At 39.8% G+C, this 21151-nt stretch overlaps 2 protein-coding genes across 4 annotated transcripts in view; one reads left to right on the top strand and one right to left on the bottom strand.

The window, feature by feature from the left end:
* Nucleotides 1-394: 394 nt before the first annotated feature.
* On the top strand, nucleotides 395-16938 carry LOC144059339 (homeodomain-interacting protein kinase 1-like). Its single transcript, XM_077578338.1, has 8 exons — nucleotides 395-751; nucleotides 7691-7830; nucleotides 13947-14126; nucleotides 14224-14405; nucleotides 14486-14609; nucleotides 15495-15605; nucleotides 15730-15804; nucleotides 15898-16938. Exons 2-8 carry the CDS (start codon nucleotides 7786-7788, stop codon nucleotides 16273-16275), a joined length of 1095 nt encoding a protein of 364 aa, XP_077434464.1. The 5' UTR covers nucleotides 395-751; nucleotides 7691-7785; the 3' UTR covers nucleotides 16276-16938.
* LOC144059338 (pro-neuregulin-2, membrane-bound isoform-like) overlaps nucleotides 16761-21151 on the bottom strand; it is a 58147-nt gene continuing 53756 nt past the window's right edge. For 2 of the 3 annotated variants that reach the window (XM_077578335.1, XM_077578336.1), the window contains one exon: nucleotides 16761-20953. In XM_077578335.1, coding sequence (XP_077434461.1) covers nucleotides 20471-20953 — 483 coding nt within the window. In that variant the 3' untranslated portion in view covers nucleotides 16761-20470. The remainder of the gene's footprint in view (nucleotides 20954-21151) is intronic. The other variant, XM_077578337.1, reaches the window with a different exon arrangement.

Genomic DNA, 21151 nt, shown 5'->3' with positions numbered 1-21151 from the left:
GGATAACACAATGGACCGGGTTAACAAGCACAGGAGGACACAATAAACCTTAACGAGACTAACAATGACAATAGGGAAACAAGGAAAACATGACAACTAAAATCGACCCTAAAATGACGCAAAACACAAACTTACTGACTCAGGCCCCGTCTAGACGTTCCTCAAACAAATCTCGTACACACAGAAGCATTTCAAGACTTACGTGTGTCCAAAAGAAGACGCTGAGGACGTTTGACGGCTGTAATGTCTATGCCAAGTCTGGAGCGGCGCTGTAGCGCAGCCACAGGGAGTTAACAGAAAGCGTAGAGGAAGAATCAGCGACGACAAACACTTTTTTTTCTAACTTTATTGCAATCTAAAGAACAAGCATGGCTTTGCATGTATCGAAACAACATATAAAAGACAAACACAGGAGAAGTGACAATGGCGGGTGATCAAGTACAACACCACTTGTTGAATGTGGGAATAAAGAAGCAAAATATTTTGCTGCAAAAGTATAAACAAGCTAAGGAGGCTGCGCAAAACAACTACGACATGGCTATCCGCCATTGTTGTTGACAGACTGTCGCGCAAGAATTGGCGCATACTTCATCAATCTGCGACAACGCGTCGTCATCGAGCTGCGACCATTACGTCATCGCTGGAGGAGTATCCTGCATATGGTGTCCAGACGGACGCGTACGCTGAAATCTTTCCACTCTGGAGCCCGGTTTTAAAAGTAAGCGGTTTCAAGCTCCGAACGGCTTTAACGGTAAGAAACTTGTGAGCATACATTGAAACTTAATCAGTGTATAATTTGGGTCTGTTTAATTGGACACTAGGCTGATACTGGCAGGAGGCTATGATTTATTTAATGCATGGACCGCAACAGGTTTATGTTCCTTCTGCCATCTAATGCAGCAGCATTTAATTGTTTTGCCTGTCACTATACTGTATGCCACTTGCCTAGATAGAAGAACAAATATATTCATTTTTTCCAGACAAATCATGCAAATTTTGTTGGACAATTTCCCACAGCACTTCTAATGATCTCTCAACAGACAAGGACAGGCAGCACCCTGGTTGGGAATCAATGGATTAGTGAATTAGTAGTTGGCATAAAATTAATATTAACGTTTATTGAGTGGCAGTAGACGCATATGACTCAGGAGACTCTGCCTTGGCACTAAATGTGCTCCAACGCTGCCTTTTTAAATCATAGAAAGTCTTGACAAAATGTGACAAAAGTGAGAGACCCAATCAGAACGAGATATGCTGGGGGGAAACGTAGTGGGCATCTGTGGAAACTCTGGGCCAGAATGTAGTGCGTCATTGAGCCTTCTGGACTCAGCAGTCCCGACCCCCAACGGCATTTCACCATAAGAAAACCTAGCAAAACTTGAATGGGGTGGGGGAAAACTGCCAAAATCCCATGATGTTTTACATTTCTTGTCAACAGTGCTGGTTGCTGTGGTTGCCAGCAACATAGTGTCAACATAGCATAACCCTTTACACAAAAGTAGTTTAAATGATTATGTTTCTGTAATTACCATACAGCAATTTTTGATATCAACAACCAAAGCAGATTTATTAATGGACACAGGCAGCTCTTGCAGCAGTACGTCAACATTCGAAGACAAGCCGCGCTCATCCTCTCAAGTTCAGTAGGTTCACGATAATTAATGTTCTTCTACACATCCTAAAGGTCACACGATTAGAGTCTGCCTTCAATAATTGTAAATGTTCCCGTGCCTACCACAATGTCCCTTCTGCAAATGCTGCAAGCCATTAGAAAAGCAAAATCTATCAACTATGCCATTATTACGGATGGACAGAATAAGCTCTCCAGGGAAGCCAGAATTAAACTGAATGAAATGAAAAGTTCCTTCAATCAGATGAGCAAGAAACAAGTGTTACCGTAGCAGAGTGTTCCTTTTTCTAGCTTTTCAATTCCATGATATATTGTAAACAACAACACAGCAGCTTTTCAAATGGATGTTAAAGATGGTTGTCTGATTAGTGAAGTTGAACATAAACAGCAGTGACACAAAAAGGTAGCACTGGAACTAAAACGTGCCTTCATTAATTAATCACATATACCGTATAATGAATGTATTTTTTTCTCCTGTTGTACAACTGGAAACCAGTGATGGAGGCCAATCTGGTGTAAAATAGTCCTGGCCAGTTAAAATCCCAAACTGCCATATTTTGGACAAGCTGCATACCTGAAGACTTTCTTGAGCATTGCAAAAATGGCACAAAGCATGAATTGGAGCCTCTGCATCTTTCGCTGAGAGGATTGCTCTGATCTTTGCAATTTTATGAAGGTGGAAATAGGCCACACACACCAGAAATTTCCCCGACTCTCAGGGCATATCACCCATATGAGTGTCATGACTTGTCCTGACTGAATGGAGATCAAATTACGACAGTCTATAGCCGCAACTTGGGTGTCATGATGCATCTTATTTGCTAAACATACCCTCACACACCGTTTCTGTCCTCCACCTTATTGAAGTCATTTACTATCCAGACATCTAATCTCGAGGGTACACAGACCGTTAGGTTACTTACCAAACCCTGGAAGTTGAATTGTAAAATACCATGATAAAGACTTGGTCTACTGCTTGTGTATTGTCTAAATTTGACTTTATACAGTATACTACAAATTAAACCATGTAGGGACTTTTATTGGGGAATTTATCGCCAACTCTTTCTTTGAACATTCATCCAATTTGTCATGTTGTCATATTAGTAGATGAAAAGAAATGAGATGTTACTGTCTCTTTAAGTTATAACGATCTTTGTGCTGCAACATTTCCATATCCTTCAAAACGGAAGAAACACTCAAGGACAGTCTTGTAAAACCAAGCAGACGAAGACTGAAAAATGTTAGCCACATGATTGTGCATCAACTTGAACTTTGGGCCTTTTGGACCAATTAGCGTCACATCACTTCTGAAGCAAAAGGTGTCCCTGAGCACTGACTCACACATTGAACAAGGTAAAGACATAGCAACTTTCATTCTCATCTTGGCGGGCCATCTGTTGCATGGCCCCTGTCGATGAAATGTCGCCTGATGACATCATAATCTTGTCAACCTTTCCCCTCATCACAAACACTCACAGAAAGTGTTCACACTTAACATGATTCAACTTCTGCCTTGTCCTTGTTTTACCTCTACAGCCACATTACCTTTCTTACCGCCATGTATCTTTACTACACCTTTCCAGTAAAAGCACCACAATATTGGTTTCATCCCAATGTTCCATTTCATGCAGTTTTATTTATTATCTCTGACTGCCGTTAAATTTTTAATCTTGCTCAGCCAATGGAGGGCGCTCGTGTAGTTTGATTTGGGTTTGCTGAACATCGACAGCACATGTGGTACAAAATGTGATTTATAATCTTGAAGCATTCAGTAAAAATCGGTCAACACAGAGCAAACATCCAATACTGTTGGTGTGCTTCCTTTTTAGCCCTTTAGCCCCTTCAGTAAAACGAATCAATATGTGCAACAGACTTGATCTCTTCTCCTTAAGTAACATGACGATATTTTACTGTACCAGCATCCACAAACATTTCCTATCTAGAAATGTACAAAATACAGACACACGGATTTCTAAAGCAGGCGGCAAGCTGTCAGTGTGTTCATGTCAGTGTCAGGAAAGCTTGCCTACATAGACAAGGGTCAAACTGCTGAGATGTAAACAACCTCTGGTTACGGTACTTCTAAGACACCCGTCACCAGTTACTAGAGATGTCCCGATCAGGATTTGTTGCCTTCCGATCCAATTTTTTTTAAGCCATGCTCTCTCTGTTACCGATCCAATCCTTCTTTTTTTTTCACTTCAAGCATAAGCAGAGGAATGAATCATGCACCATCTCTATAATGTAGTGAGAAAAAGGAAGTGACTCGTTACATTTAGTCCAAAAACTCCATTAGACAACCAAAGCCAGTGTTTTCCATGGTAGACAGTGGTTGGTCTTCTAAAGCAATGAATTTGACAATCGAATGAACACTCATTTTTAAATAGAGTTGTGCTGAGGTCGCTTAATCGTGAAAGGAATTTTTTTAGCCACCTTAGCTGCAAAGTCATAGGTGGCGAATCTTGAGTGTGGGAGCATTGCCATGTAAATTAGCCAATTTTGAGAGGACAGCACAGTTCAGCAAAATGCTCAGTGTCTTGCACGGACGCACTTTTGGAAATGGGCACCTTACAAGAGACTTACTTGGTTGTGTAATTTCACACTTGATGAGTGTAGTCACTCCAGAAACTCAACCATTTCTATGCAGCAACCATCCATCCATTTTCTAAACCATTTTCTAAAATTAAATAAATGTGCAATGGTGAATGAAATATTTAATTATCTATTTGGATTTCAACACACAAGACAGCTATCCCTGGTGGTGTGCTTTATTTCAACAGATGAGCCGCTTAACTAGTTCTAGATGTACTGCAGTTATCATTGCTATATCTAAATTGTCATACGTCATGATCCTATAACAATCAACACTGAAGAGAAACAATAAGAAAATGAAGATAGGACATTAAAAGGTGAGGCTGTGAGACATGTAGAAGGTGTTGAGAAAGTTTTATAGAAATGTCACTTTGTAGATTTTTCCGTTTCGTCTGACTGCTCAGCTAATTAAAGCCATCAAATACACACACAGGCTGCAGGGCACACACACACACACACATGCACACACAGTGCTACGAGCACTTTTTGGACTGCTAATTAAAGCATCTGTTTCTACCTGATCTTTGCTCCTTTAATCTTTAATGTTTGCCATTTCCCTGCAGTTCTTTGATTGTCCATCAGGAAGGGGAAAGAAATTAACTAATTCACTGCCATTGACGGCTATAGACGTCAAAAATTCATTTGAACTAATTCTATTGGTTTCACATTTTTTCCCCACTTTTATTAACAAGTGTATGAAAACATAAAAAAATATATTGTACATTTAGAACAGATATAAAATGTGTGATTAATCGTGAGTTAACTGTTGAAGTTATGCGATTAATTACAATTAAAAAACAAAATTTTCTGACATCCCTAATATTTTATAATCTTTTCTTTTTTTTAATTAGGGCATCGGGCGATTAATTTTTTAAATTGTAATTATTCACATGACTTAACTAGTTAAATCTAGATTAATCACAAATTTGATATTTGTTCTAAATGTACAATACATTTTTTTCTAGGTTTATATACTCTTGTTAACAAAAGTGGGGAAAAACTGTGAAACTAATAGAAATAGCTCAAATGAATTTTTGACGTCTATAGCCATCAATGGCAGTGAATGAGTTCATATGTTACTATAACGCATCACCTTAAACAACTTCAACTTCAATGTATGATTTTACATGACGCATTGACTCACCGAGAAATGTAGATCATTAGATTAGTTGTTTCGGTGATGCTATAATGATATAATGAATATTTTACTAGACTGTCACTCAGGAGAATGCAAACCAAACTAACTAAAGTTAAAGTATAAGTCTTGTTTGTGTTTGCCTGCCCATTTGTTTGTTATATATTGTTCTATGCATTGAGAGCCGTTGATGCCATTTTGTCTTATGATTAAATAAAATTGCTGTATTTGCACCTTACTTGCTAATTTTTTCTTTTCTTTTTTGGGGGGTAGAAATTGGCTAGTTACAAATCCTGCTAACTGTCTCTGTCCTACTATTTGCTGTTTTTAAATGTCAGAACGACTGGTCCTTAAGATAATGGTGTCCCACTACTATTGCACACTTAAAGCAGCCCTTAAAAAGTGCTCCATGGATTGTCACTTAAGTTCTTGTTTTTGCTGCTATTTTTGTCGTTGTAAGTGTATCGATTTGCTTTCTCTCATCCGTTATTAACTTAATGCATCACCCATACGTCTCTTTCCACTAAATCTTTTTATTTCTCTCCTGCCACCACATCTTGTCTTGCTTTCTCTTGTTATATTAGTGACCTCAGAGCTACTTGAAAAAAATATTCTCATAAAGTTTCACCGTAGCCACATGGATGGATGAACTTAATTTACCACAAGGGAAATTATTGAAAAATGATTGAATTTATGGAACAGTCACTCTGCATTAGAGTTGTGCTTGCTAAACAGTATAATCCCTAAGAAGGTGCTGTGTTGAATGACATGTTCATTAAGAAAATGGCCAGGGGAGCTTTGAGTGCAGGCAGAATAGAGAATAGAACATCTTTTTTTTTAACTCATTACTACTACCCACTTTGTAATGGAACATGCAGTGATGTGCTGAAAATAGCAAAATGTGCCACATGAACTCAACTCTTTCCAATGACGAGGCCCAGACTATGCCTCTAAAGTAATGGACATGCATGGAAACAAGGTTACCACCACACCATAGATTTAGTTCCCATTATTAAAAACAAACAGACAACAAAAAAACACTACAGACCCCACCACTTCAACCCCGAAATGATTTTTTTTTTTTATAGAGCCACTGTCAGTCATTTTCTTCCTTTGACTCAAACCCACTTTGAGTAGCCCCTGCAAGGCTCATATGTGCAATGGAGCCGTTTTACAGTACAGTACTGAGGGAAATTGCTCTACCTCGATATATGAGTTCATCTTTGTGATGCTCTACTGTCACCCAGTGGTGAAACGGTTTTAGTACACCATCATGTTCATTGGTGTGCTTTAATACACTGTTTTTTAAAAAATAAAGATGGATTGTCTGTTGACTGTTTAGTGTCAGTGAACGTGAATATTCTGTTACTGAAAATGTATTCTATAAGTAGAGCTTCTACTATTTTACTCACATAATAGCTCTCATTTAGGGCTTGTGTGTGTGCGTGTGTCAAAAATAAGATTTTGTGATATCTTACACATTTTTGGAATATGTTGTAAAATAGCTTGACATTTAAGAAATTACAGTATATTGCTTCTGATGTAAGTGCAACTCAGTAAGGCTTTACTTTGCTATCAAATGACATGAGACGACTGAGCATTGAAAATGCAGAGAGGCTTTTTCATATCATCATCATGCCCTAAATGTGAAAAGACCCTTTTGAGGACAAGCGATTAAGAAAATGGATGGATGGAGATTTTCCATCCATCCATTTTCTTAACCGCTTGTCCTCCAAAGGGTCGCGGTGGGGGGGGGGGGGGGGGGGGGCGGGGGGGCGCTGGAGCCTATCCCAGCCGGCGACGCTAATATAGGACTTGGATGCAGCATCTTGTGTCTTGCTCATGCACGAGATATATATATATATATATATATATATATATATATATATATATATATATATAAATTGTTTTGGGGGGGACCAGAATGAAACAATCCACAATATTTACCCCAAACATGGTGTCATCCATCTGACATCATGAACATCATGTTTGATGACATCAGCATGTAACTTTGAAACCAAAGTCACTTAAAGGTGAGGCATCATTATAGACTTCATTTCAAACATGCATGTCTCCAGACATGTGAATTGTTCAGTGAAGAAAGATGGGAACAAAAGAAGGAATATATCAGAATTAAAATGACCAATACAAATTCAACATGACCCAAAAAAAACCAATTAATTTAAAACTTAAAGGTATACAGTTTGAGATACCTACCATTTTTAAAAATATATAATTCTAAGGTCACAATGACCGTCAAAGGCATCAGAACATTTTAGTAGCCTTGCAACAGGAATTTTCTAAACATTCTCCTGTGTTTGTAATCATTGCAGAAATCCTTCCACAAAAGTATAAGACAATCAAAGTCCTGGGAAAAGGTAGCTATGGAGTTGTACTCAAGTGTGTGGACCGGGAAACAAAAGAAAGCATGGCTGTCAAGATTGCCAGGCCGGGGAGGAACATCTGTCGTGAGGTGTGTACCTGTGCTCAATTTTATGGAATTGCCTGCAAACATTTACGTAACGTTTTCAGATATGTTCCTTAGAGACAATGAAAGAGTATGAGATTTTGGCGAGGAAGGGGCTGGCACTACCATAAATATATTGTAATGCAAATCTGTTAACTTTGACTTTCTGCATTAGTATGTCCATGTCACGATTCTGTTGAAGATATTTTAGAGGTTTTCCCCAAATAAATTAAGACTTGGATATGTAACTTGAGCTATTACAAAACTGTGGAATTATAGAAAATATAGAGAAAAAATACACAATGATGAAAAAAGATAATTTTGCTTCCATAAGCAGGAGTGTGGTATAGCGCTTAACAGGTCTGTCACCCAGAGGTTCTGACTGTGCTTGAACATGCCTTTGTGGGCTTTCTGCAGGTACTCCGGCTTCCCAACACATTCCAAAAACATGCATATATTTAATTGAAGACTAAAAAAAAGCTTTTCAAAATGCACGTGAATGGTTATGTAAATGTAAGGCTGGCTCTTTCCCAATGTCCCCTAATGGGGACGCAAGCACATTTCAGTTTCAATTGAGCAAACAGTTGCTGTGAAACCTACACACACAAAAAAATAGGGATGCAAGATATTTATCGAACCGATAAAATATCTGCCGATTTGGGAAAAGATTACGTCATATTCGATCGGCCCGGCCTGTAAACTGTTTGCAACGCGAGCAGCCCACAATAGACCACAGAATACTTGTTTATTTAATACATGTTTTCTAAACAATTCATTTCAATCGTAATCTCTAAATGTTAAAATATATTCAAATACATATTATAGCACATGTAGGCAACCCTTTTGAGGAATATGCGGTTCAGGAAATGGATGGATAAATTATAGCACACAGGAGATTTTTGCCCATAATGTGCTATATATTAACAATGGACAAAATGTAGAACAATATTCGAAGTCTATGAACAATTAACAGTGTTTAACATGAATTACATTTGCAATTTGTTTTTAGAAATTAGAATTTTTTTTCGTTTAAGGAACAAGTCATATTTTCTTGTTTCATTTTCCACACACCCTATAAAAAAATTGTTACTCCCAGCACTTTATTTACAACCACATAACGTTACTAATATTATTATTTAATAATGTTATTAAATCCTGTTATTAAACCCCTCACTTCTAGACTAAAAACGTTTGGGCAGCAGCTATATATTAAGTTAGTAAGTGTTAAGATGTATTCTTCAAGCTGTTTTGTGTGTAATGTTTAAATATTTTATATTGAAATCAATGCTTTTAATTTGGAAGGCCGCTCCGTACTTCTGTTTCCTGTTTCATGTCGCCGTTCGTCATTCAGCTCATGCATTTATATTTAGTCACTCACATCTCACGGGGAAACCAACATGACATTGCCAAGAACGTAGGGCTTAAAGTACTCCTGCACGGTGCCGGATTTCCGGCGTAAGAGCCACTAGCGCAATGACAAATTCAGCGAAGTAAACAAATACATGTAGGGAATATTTGACACGTCTGGCAAAACACCGCCAATGCGGAGAGAAGGCCAACTTCAAAATACATATTCCCATACCAAATAATATGTGGAGCGCAATGCCAATGCACGCATTTATTTTGAAGCGTTTTGGCAGTCGCGGCGCAACAGATGACTTGACTTGCTCTGCGGAACGTATGTCTCCCGTTCTTATTGCCAGCGTAAACAATTGCGACCAAAGTCAACAAAACAACTTTGTCCTGAAATCACGTTCGATCGCCGAGCTCACTCAATTGTAAAGTTGACGGTCGACAAAATCATAACTGTGGTTCTGCCGTCACTTTGTCTTACAGACCGAAAACTATTCAACTCGGAATTTCATTTCATACAAAGTGCTGTACATGGAGTAAAAATCAGTCATGTAATAAAGACAGATAAAACAAAAATAACACCAAATAAATTAATAATTATCTTAAGTGGGTAAATTAATAAGTCAATAAAATAACACAGGTAAGTAAATAAAATAAATACATTAATAACAAAATACAGCAGGCACCATAAAACATTGAAACAATGATGAGTCTCATGCCGACTCAAACGGCAAAGAACAAAGATGTGTTTTAAAAGTGGGTAGAGAGGGAGGTTGCCTAATATTTAACAGAAGGTTATTCCAAAATCCATGGGAAGAGATTTGTCTAAAACCTCCCTAACATTCTAGAGAGTAAAATAATGTTGCTGTTAAGCACAATTTAAATTTAAGTAAAAATAATAATAAAAATAAGTTTATTATCTAGAAATGAAAGTTGGTCGATCATTAGTAAGTGGAAATATATTTTTTATGCCTTCTGTATTTACAATTGGTCTTTCACCATGCAAACATGTTTTTTATCCAAATACCTGATTATTCAATAGAGTTTTCCGTAGGATAATTGAATACTAAAATATTGGATAGCTGCAGCACTAGAGGGGACTGCAACCCGCAGTGCTATACTGTACTATACTAATATAAATGGATAATGAAAGAGATGACCTGACATTTGGGGAGGACTGGCCATCGGGAATTTTATGAGTTTCCAAATGCCCAGTCCGTCCACAGCGACGAATCGAATAGTAATGGCTTGATGCACTGTAACACCACTCCTTGGAAAAAATTCAGGCTCAGGATTTTTTTTTACTTTAAGCCCTGAAAACATGTCATCTTGATGGGACTCGGGAGATTCTGCTTCTCCACACTCCTATTGAGGTGGATTACAACATATTGTGGTACATAGCGCTACCTACTGTGCAGGAGGGACATAACAATGTGGTAGATGTCACGGACTTTCGACTTCCGGGTTTTACACATCAGCACCGTTTCCGGCCACGTTCCAACACTCGTACCCCCACCCCTGCACCCGCGAACCACGCGCTCCCGCTCATTGGCGGGAGGGCGTCTTGGCTATCTGAAATGCTTCGGACACTGAGACACTACACGCTCGCAGCCTTGATGGATGAAAACCCGCAAGTCCCGCCTACTCCGTGCCATATAGTCCATTAGTAGGTGTGTGATTGAAAATAATGGCAGGCCACTGCGCCGGTGCCGTGATATGTCGATCATTTGTCACCTGCGGGCTCCAATCTCATTTGAGCGGGGGCACGTGCCACTCCGGCCTCTCCTCTGGCTTCACCAGTGCTTACATCACACTGATCTGAATATATGACTGGATAGACGATAGGCCGCGACTTTTGAAGTCGCGATTCCGCCATATTGCTCCTCCCAAGAAACAATTCTTGGCATGCGATCCTATACATTTACAGTATTGAAATTTGAGAACATTTGAGACAGTACTTAGTAGAAACAGCATTATTTAGTATGTTTTAAATTTGTTGAATACAAACAAGAAGACTTCAGACATTTTACACTTTGCCTTAAAAACATGTATAAATTATATGCTTAGTGATGTTTACAGGAGGAAACTTGTGTATTTTTTTTTAAAGAATTATAAATGTAATTCAACAAAAGATGCCTCTTCCAAAATCTAATTTGGATCTCAGGAACTGAGCGATAAAAGAAAAAGGGGGTCTTTAAAGAAGCACATACGGTCCACTTGTTTTTTGTTTTTACTTGTTAAGAAAGAGTGACCACCCCGCCCCCCGGCCTTCTACTAACGGCCTACGAGCTGTATACATAGTATTCACATGGCGTCACCGATCCCCACCTAACGACCCAGCACGCCTTTGGTGGGGCAAACAGCCAGTGAGACAACACAAGCAAATGCTGAGGAGTGCTCGTGTTGCTTACAAGTTACTTTGATTCATTCATTTTGTTCGTTCATTCCGGATTTTTACAAACCGCTTCACAATGGTGGACACGTGTGCCGTTCACGGGTGCAAAATTGGGCAAACAAAGATGTGAAATGAAACTTCTAGATAGTATTCACATGCCGTCATTTGCCCCACATTGTGTGCCGGTGTCCTGGATTGGCTTGGAACCAGTTCAGTGTGTATCCCGCCTACTGCCCGAAGCCAGCTGGAATGGATGGATGTGTGCCTGTGTACACCGGTCCATGGAATGTTTAATGGGAACGACAAAGTGTCCGGAAATACAAAGATGTATCGAAAGGATTTCCAAAGTCTACCAAAGTGTGTTCTTTTGATTAAGGTAAAGCCGGCACACGGCAAGATTATAAAATTGTCGGCCGACTTCCAAACTCTGAGACACACCACATGTGAAGAGAAAAAAATCACAGGACTAACAGTTTTGAACGTACCGTGTGTGGTGTGTAGCCACACTGCACATTCAACACACCACACACGATGTGACGGGAAGTCTCGCAAAACCTCTCGAGATTAAACGTGACTTCCGAGTCAACAAACATGCAGGACTAGTCGCGATACTTCCTGGTTTTCAGCCGAAAAAGCGTCATAAAAAGAAAAGGCGTTTGTAGTGTTGTCCACATGAATTATAAGAATTACGCTGATTGAAGCGGGCGCTATGGACTATTGATTCCGGTCAGAGAATCAGGAGTCTAGAATGTCTTGAATGTTTTAATGGCAGCAGGTGGAATATTATTTACATGAGCATTGTGTGTGAGAGTGTGGTCTGAAACAGAAGAAACTAAGTAGAAATAAGATACATAAAACCCAAAAGGAAATGCAAAAAGCCACATTACAAACTAGAATGTAGTATGTATAAAGGCTACAATTAGCGTCTGTGAAGGGGCACTGTTCTGCCACCGAAGCTCGTGACATTAACGAGGCAATTGAGCGCAGCTGCAACGTCAACGAGACAATTAAACACGGTGAAGTTACATGAGTTACAAACATAACACGCATTGAACAGCAGATATAGGTGATATTTATCACCACTATAGTACTTACTTATTTTCAGTAATGCACACTTAAATGGCGCTGCCGAAAGTAACACACAAAACAAAACGGAACAAAACTTTTGTTCCCCCCGGTCTTTCTGACAGCGTTGTTTAAAGGAGTGTAAATGGGCTCTGGGCGGCAGCGCGGGTTCGCGTCCCACCCGGAGACCACGTTGTGTAGTGTTTGTGTGTGTATTAAAAATTAAATTACTTTTTTTTTTTTAAGGAGTGTAATAACGCAAGCACGGACTTTATGCTGCATAATGACCGTTTTGATTTTGGATTCCACAAAGGCTCGCTTTTTGATTGGCTGCACTGTCAGTGTCAACCGGCTGCGCAGTGGTTTGTCCTCGGGGCACACCGCACACAGCGAAGTTTTCAGAGAACTCTTTACTATGCCCAGTGCACTCAAAGCATTAATACTGTTGTGTTTGTGAAATGATCAAGCCAAACAGTGGACTAACAACTCTTTAACGCCAGTTACTGTCAGCCGTAACCAAGCCACAACACAACATGCTAATGTGCGTACCTTATTTATTTATTCATTTATTTATTTTTAAAAGTCTGTGTTGCCTTCATGGCCCGTCCAGACCATGGGAAACTACATAATCCGCCACCAACCCACAAGGGTTGCTCCAATACCAGTTATTCTGTAAACCTGTATGCACTTTTTTTTAGTTAAGATTGCCAAATGTCAATGCATATAATTGTACCTACCTCATCCTCATGCACTATTGCACATATGGTTGAATAAATGCTTTCCTATTGCATAATGCATACATACATGAATGTTTTGTTTTGTTTTTTTAGATTAACCAGTTGTAGTTCTGTATTAATTTTGAAATTAACTTTTTTTTCTTCTCTGGGATTATTTGTTAACCATTTCATATGGTAAATGTTTGGCCTGTGAAACATGTTTGACGTTATTTTTTTAACAGCAAATGACCACAAATATTAGAAATAAATAAACATTTAAAAGAGACAAATTAATTTGCTGTTATAATCAGAGCTACTACTAAAACATCAGTTTTTCAATTCCTGGATGCAAAAATTGCAGATTATATGAAGACTGAATGTTAAATATCAAAACAAAAATTTATCGGTTATCGCTATCGGCCATACAAAGCAGGAAATTATAGGTTTCGTTTGAAATTTTTCATATCATGTATCACTACAAAAAAAAAGTCTCTGCTATACAGCTGCTTTCATATTCTCTCTTCGTCACATCTGTTGTGTTGGGCTCTACAGGGCTGATGTTGCACTATACATCATCATACTTGTGTTTCCAGGCATCCATACTACAGCTGTTGATGGACATTAGGCTGGACCGGGACAACATTGTTAAGTACTATGGTGGCTCCTCCACTGACAAGTATCTGGTCTTCGAAATGTTGGATATCAGCCTCTCTCAATATTTTCAGGCAAATGGCCGCATTCATCTTAAGAACATCAGACACATCATTCAGCAAGTGAGGATGAACAGTAAAATATCTTTAGCGCAGGGACTGGTATGTGTTGTTGTTTTTTCATTGCTGCATAATATATTCTATACATGGTGCTATTAAGCTAGCCACAGCGTTTGATGCACTAAAAGCTGTGGGGGTGATCCATGGTGATGTCAAACCGGACAATATCATGCTGGTGGATCAAGTAAAGAAGCCGTTCAGAGTGAAGCTAATTGACTTCAGTGTGTCTCTTAGTCGACCTGAAGCCAAGAAGGTCATCATGAGACAGGTTGCTTATTTCAGGTACGTTACTTATTCTATTTTTCTCTCTGTCTTGTTTTATTTTGTTGATGAAACAAAAACTTTTTTTCCCCCTCCTAAAGAGCCCCCGAAATCATCCTGGGACTCCCTTACGGTGAGGCCATAGACATGTGGTCACTAGCTGTTGTAATAGCAAAGATGGTGCTTGGCATTTTCCCCTTCATGGGAAGCACAGACTATGAATTAGTAAGTAATTGTATTATACAAACTGGACTTGCTTCTATCAGGCATAAAGTTTAGTCTTTCAGCCACCACATTGTCAGGTGGTGGCTGAAAGTAAACTTGACACCTGCTGGAAGGATGTCTAAAGTATTGGTGCAAGTAGTGTAATGTGCAATTTTGGTGGGTTTACTCCAGGTGCAGGCAGATTCTGGGCACTCTGAATCAATCTCTCACTGAATCAATGCAAAAAATCAATGCATAATTATTCACCTTTTAAAACTAATCCCACTGACAATGGCACAGCTATTGATCAGTAGTGTCACACATGGACATGTACAATCCGGGTGGAAGGTGGTCGCCGAATGTGTGATTTTCCTATTGCCAACTTTATATCATCCGCCTGTGGCGGTCTGCCTGCAGTTCTTTATAAACAAAGTTGCACTTGTACACAACTCGACCTGCCGCAGGATTCAAGCAAATCAGTTGTCTCCTTCTGCCATGTCAAGGACATGTGCATGGCATAAAAAAGGAATGAGAGAAGCCTCTTTAAATTGCGCTGAAACAAGTTGGCTGTGTTCACGCCCACAGCGGCCTAAAACGTAACTTTTTAAAATGTACTATGCGGCATTGGCATGTTACGAACATCAACCCAAAATAAAATCAACCGATGTCCACAAATTTGGGGGAAAGATATGATACTGCCAATAAAAGAATGATGATCAAGCACTTAGATTTGTATTTGTTTCCAATAAATTTTAAGTGTATCATAAACTAATCCACAGAAAATGGTACTAAACTATGGCATTTGGGTGTTCGAATTCACTTTTTACTTACAGTATGCCATTTTACAAGCTGGGAGTTTTAGATTATTTTAAAGTCTTCTAATGATTTTTGATTTGATCTGTGCAGCTGGAATCCATGATCGGTGTCCTTGGGCTGCCGCCAGACAACGTTCTAAAAGCTGGAAGGGCAACAACGAAGTATTTCAAGAAGACCGAATTGGGTCAGTGGATTTTCAAGGTAAAAAAACTAATTTTACGGTAACAATGATTTAAATCTCTTAACGTTCCCTTTTGAATGTGATTAATTTAATTGAAGTTATCCTTGGAATCGTCGTCTCTTAATATTTGTCTCCCCCTTTTAGACACGTAAAGAATATTCGTTCGAGTCAGACGCCACTGTGAGTTTCAAGATACACTCTATGGAAGAAATGATCAAGGTTGGTCACTAGAGCAATACCTCACCAAAATTGAATGCTATTTTTAAGAGTTCCGTAAGTCTGACTGTTCAAATATGTTTCTAAACTATTTAGATGTTTCCAGATAGAGACAACGAGGTTGACAGTTTTTTTGAGCTGTTAAAAGCAATGCTCAAGTGGGATCAGAGAGAGAGAATTACACCCGGCAAAATTCTCAAGCATCCATTCATCACCAGAAGCTACATCTACAACGGCTCCCACCTCACCTTTACATTTCATCGGGCCTTACAAGCCGTCACCAACCAGACTGCCGTGAAATGCAGCAAACTGGGTTGCAGACGTGTTGCTGTTCCTCCACCTTACCCACATAAAAAGAACAAACATCGCTCAAAGACTAGCGGTATGCACCGTATCAAACGTTTATTCTCCTGGATGAAGAAAAACATTTTATATTTACTGCTGGAAGGTGGGTGTACAGCGAAGATCCAGTAGGTCACAAAGCCCGGACAGTCTTCCTTCCCTTGTTTATGTGGACTCAAAACATGCCAACTATTGCAAAAATATAAGATCTCCACCTAAAGTGAAAAATGGAAAGTAAAAAGTATTCTGTCTCCGCTGACATTACAGACCAATTGAGAAGCTTTTCAGTATTATGTTGGTGTCTGGGATGGGCTTTTTATTTCCACTGAATCTCAATTTGTAAATACATTGCATTAGGACGGGAGTATTGATGAATGTTCTGAAGTACTGTTTCCATGCTAGTATTCGAAAGAAATAACAGGATCTAGAAGAGTTGTACCATAGCCGAGTTCTTCATGGATGTAGCTCAACTTCCCATAGCCGACGTCTTGTTGATCTGAAGACAGAAAACTAAATATTGAGACTGGTGCTGGTTGCAGTCCAACGGGCCACTCTGATTTGCTTTAATTGTTGAAAAATATCTTAATTTCCCACAACTGACCAAATTCTGAACAATCATTTCAATGACTAATCAATAATTATGCCCATCACTAGTTTGTGTACGCTGTATTATTAAAGTTGGACTACTGCCAGCATGTACTGTTGACCTCATCTTGGACCAGATCCTTTGAAGAAGGAACCACCTAAACATGTAGTGGATCTAAAGCGAAAGAAACATCATCTTTATTTTTTTCATAAAGATGACAGGCCTTTTTTAAAATGGTAGGAATAAAGTTTTATTTTTCATATGAATAGAGTGATTTGGACTTTTTCTTTTACATGTTTTTCTTTCTTGATAAAACTTGCAAAAAATCTAGCATATTCCAGGAACAATGGACATGAAGGTAAGGGGTTTATTGCTGAATGTTAAAATGAATACACATTAATTTTTTTCACCAAGTGGAAAAATAAACAGTTTGCTGACTGCTTAATCCATGCACCCAACTACCAGTACCACTAGGACATGCAGGGGGTAGGAGAAGAAAGGGAGTTGGTAAAAATAAAATAAAAAAATTATAGAGCCAAACTGCGTGACATACACAGATATGGAAGGGTGTCGTGTGTGTTTGTGTGTATCCTATATGTCAGTGTATGTGCTCCGTTGTGTATGCCATGTGTGTAGCATGTTGAGGTTGGAGGGGGAAAGTGTGAGGAGAGAGAGGAAGGAGTGTTAACAATTCAACTAGCTCTAGAAGCACACTACCCTCACTTGCAGTAGTTCCACATTGCAGATCCCAGATTGGTTACAGTGATAAGACAAAACTAGGCAGACCTCAGAGTCATGAAGCCAAATAATACTTTTTATATATAATTCTATGATACCCCTGAATTAATGGGTTTCCTCTTTTTAAAATATTGTTTTACCGTGATCCATGCATCTCCTGTGCGCAAACAATTTAGGAGTGTGAAGACTATTGTATTTGACACATTGAACCTGGAGGGCTCTCTTGACCCGATGCACTGTACATGTCTGAAATGTAAAGGTATCTGCTATCATCACCCTTCTATAATAGTGTGCAGAAGATGAGGCCTTGATTTGCCAATGCTTCTGAAGATCTCTAACGGGTAAAGAAAGACATGAATGTATTGTATGGGGATGATGAAGGGGTAGGCGTAGACATACGTGTAACAGCATTCAGTCAATATGACCAAGCAACACAAGTTAAGCAATAAAATACATATCAAGGATGCAGTAATTAGCGTTACACCAGTGATTGGCTTTGAGCTAATGAAAAGGAAAGCCAGCCTTGCCTTAATGCAGTGGTTCTTAACCTTGTTAGAGGTACTGAACCGCACCAGTTTTCGATGTACATTCACTGAACGCTTCTTTATTGAAAAATAAAATATGATTTATTTCGTTTTTCATATTCAAGACATAGGTACACAAACAGGTACACTCTAAAAAGAGAATTGTTGAACCAATTTAAGATTACAAATTGAATTGTTGGCCAACTTTTTAAAAAATCACTTCAATTTGTAACACACAATTGAATTAGATTAATCCAAAGTGAATATATTAACTCATAATTAATTGAACTTAATATATTCACTTTGGATTATTTAAAATCATGTGTTACCAAATCCAAAATGAATGTATTAATTTAATGAAGTCATAATTAATTAAACTTAATATATTCACTTTGGATTAATTTAAATCATGTGTTACCAATTTAAGTTTTTTTGTAATTGGTCAACAATTAAATTTGTTATCTTAAATTGGTTCAACAATTCTCTTTTTAGAATGTAGAGTAGACTTTTCATCAAATCTGGCTCTCCTCACCTTAAATTCAGAAAGCATGTTAATGTATTCCCGGGCTATTCCCCATTTCCATGCAGCTCAATACGTGTTTCTTTAGTTTTGCTAGATAGCTAGATGTGCTGAACAACTAGAATTGCTCAACTTGGCATTGCAAATCATGGAGTTAGAACGCTGATTCCCATCCCTTAACTCTATATTTACAGAGCACTTTAAAACAATCACTGCTGTTTTCTTAAGAAGTAACCCAGGGGCAGCAGATATAATAAAACAAAGAGGCCCCAGAATTGAACCCTGTGGCACACCATACGTTCCGTTATACAACCTCGTCTGACCACTTTTTTTTCTTCTCGACTTACAATAGTACAGAAATCACACGACGTACCATCAAGTTGACGACCGAGCGCACCAAATTCCCTTCAGCACAGATAGGCCAAGCAATGTAACGTGATCACCTGCAGCCAATGATGGCTAAGCGGGGCGTATCAGCACAAATCATGAGTCGGGTGTGTGTCTTGATCTCTGACGAACCCCTGAGACTGACTCACCGAACCCCTGGGGTTCGATCGAACCCAGGTTAAGAACCACTGCCTTTCACATGAGCGCAGTGAAAGGTGATGACTTTTCTCAGTTTCAAAAACATTCCATTAGTGCTAACAAAAAATTATCCTGTGCTACGCGCCTGCATCAGAAGCGCACGGATGGAGTCTCGTTTACATCATGCATGGCCACTTTCACACAGAGACAACCTTTGAATGCAATAACAAAACAAAAAAAATGAATCTCTTCCATTTTCTTCACTCGCATACTAAACCGCAGCACTGACCTGAACGCATCGACTTGGTTAAGGAGAGTGAGGGGGGTATGATTCTGGTCTCCGAACTGAGAGGTTGTTGACATGACGAGCTCTCTCCGCTCAAGTCTTTTGGCGGTGATGTGATGGGGAAGTCCTGAGACACAGTGCGGCTCTAAGCTGCTGGCATAGGAAATATGTGGGCTTGGCAGTCCACAGGAGGCCAGAGTCAGGCTGGATTTCAACTGATGGGTTCGGATGGGCGGGCGGATGGGTGGGCTCCCTGGCCGGTGACTCCTCACGAGGGAAGGGTCAGTGCAATGGAGCTTCTGGCAGCGCGAGGATTGGTGAAAGGAACGTGCTAGTAAAACAAGACACCAACCGCATGAGGCTTGATGAAGCACATACAGACTGCACACACTCTCAAAAGCTAACCCGTGTTATGGCGGCACCCTGATCACGTACATGAGAATGTGATGTCGCATCCCCGTTCACAATTCCACTTCTCACAGGAGAAACCAATCAGGCAGTGAGCAGAGACGGGAAATGAATGGCGCATGTTCATCCAAAGTGGTGAAACTACCCAGTGACTAATGTCTCTGTGAGGCGAGCGCTTGGCGTGAATCAAAACTATGTAAACAGACACCTTTTACACAGAAGGACTCAATATTGCATGATGACATAATCAGATCACAGTTCAAAAAGAGGAGGATCCCAAATCAGAGAAAAGAAAGCAAAAGTAAGGAAGAGGATCGGTCTCTATAAAAATGAGAAGTCTTTATAAGAAAGGCTACAAAACTCAATGGGACCTCCGACTTCAGCATACAGCAAAAGGCACCACAATATTATTCTATTTATCTAACTTGTGAAAAAATTGGCACGTAATTCTCGTATTTTCATCTCTCATACTGCTGTAAATCAAAAAACCTTTACATATAAATAGTTCCCCCCATTATAAAAAAGTCTTTGCTGTTAGCTAGTAGACAATTTTTGCTGAAATGAAAATAAATATTTCATTTGTTTACAATATCAGTCTGTTATACAAAATAAAAATATTTCTCCTTGGTGCAGGTCTCTAGTCCACAAGAAGGAAGAGGGGTGTGCAAGGTGGAGTGGTGTGAGGGGGGAGGGCAGGGCTGGATGGAAGGGTGAGAGGGGAGGGGGCGGGCACGGGAGTCTTAAAGGGGCATGTTGTCTGACTTGAAGCGCTGCGACTGTGAGCTGCGACTCTGCCCGTTGCTTCGATTCCCCGGCCGACTCAGCCCGCGGTGAGTCCGTGTGTCGGCCCCTGACGATGAATGGAAACCTGGCACGGTTAAAGGCAGGTCCATGTTCATGTTCTGCATACTGAGGAAAGGCGTGCGCTCCCCTTGAGCTTCGTCTTCCTCCTCCTCCTCTTCTTCCTCCTCCTCCTCTGATTGGCTGAAGCTCTGTGACCTGTAGTCCCGTAGGCCCGCCGACCTCTGAGATACGTGTCCATTGAGGCGGTTGCGTCGCGGGCGCCGTCGACTCCGGATGGGCTCCCTTGACGAGGCGTACTCTTGCGTAGTCTCGTAGGCCTCTTCATCGGGGAGACGGTAGGGGCTGGATGGGAGACTTCCTGTGCTCTCTGTCAGGTAGGGCCGACGCGGTCGTCGAGGCTGCCTGTACAAACTGCGATCCTGAAACACAAGACAAATTGCCAAATTTTTGCTACACGCACAACAAATTATTTGACTTTTTTTGTTTTCAATATTTCACTGAGGTTAGCAAATGCACACATAGCGATTTTTAACAATATACCATAAAATCCTGTCAATAACATGCACCCGTGTATAATAGAACCCCCCCCCCCATCACTCTCTGTACTTGTGTATAAT

Source organism: Vanacampus margaritifer, chromosome 10, assembly GCF_051991255.1.
Source record: "Vanacampus margaritifer isolate UIUO_Vmar chromosome 10, RoL_Vmar_1.0, whole genome shotgun sequence".
Classification (NCBI taxonomy): domain Eukaryota; kingdom Metazoa; phylum Chordata; class Actinopteri; order Syngnathiformes; family Syngnathidae; genus Vanacampus; species Vanacampus margaritifer.
Note: the sequence above shows the minus strand (reverse complement) of the source record. Positions and strands in the feature narration are given on the sequence as shown.

Bases quoted from the DNA above. Each gene is read 5' to 3' on its own strand.
- LOC144059339 (XM_077578338.1), top strand. From the start codon at position 7,786: ATGGCTGTCAAGATTGCCAGGCCGGGGAGGAACATCTGTCGTGAG. The intron at 14,406-14,485 runs GTACGTTACTTA...CCCCTCCTAAAG, and splicing joins AGACAGGTTGCTTATTTCAG to AGCCCCCGAAATCATCCTGG. The intron at 15,606-15,729 runs GTAAAAAAACTA...TCCCCCTTTTAG, and splicing joins TGGGTCAGTGGATTTTCAAG to ACACGTAAAGAATATTCGTT.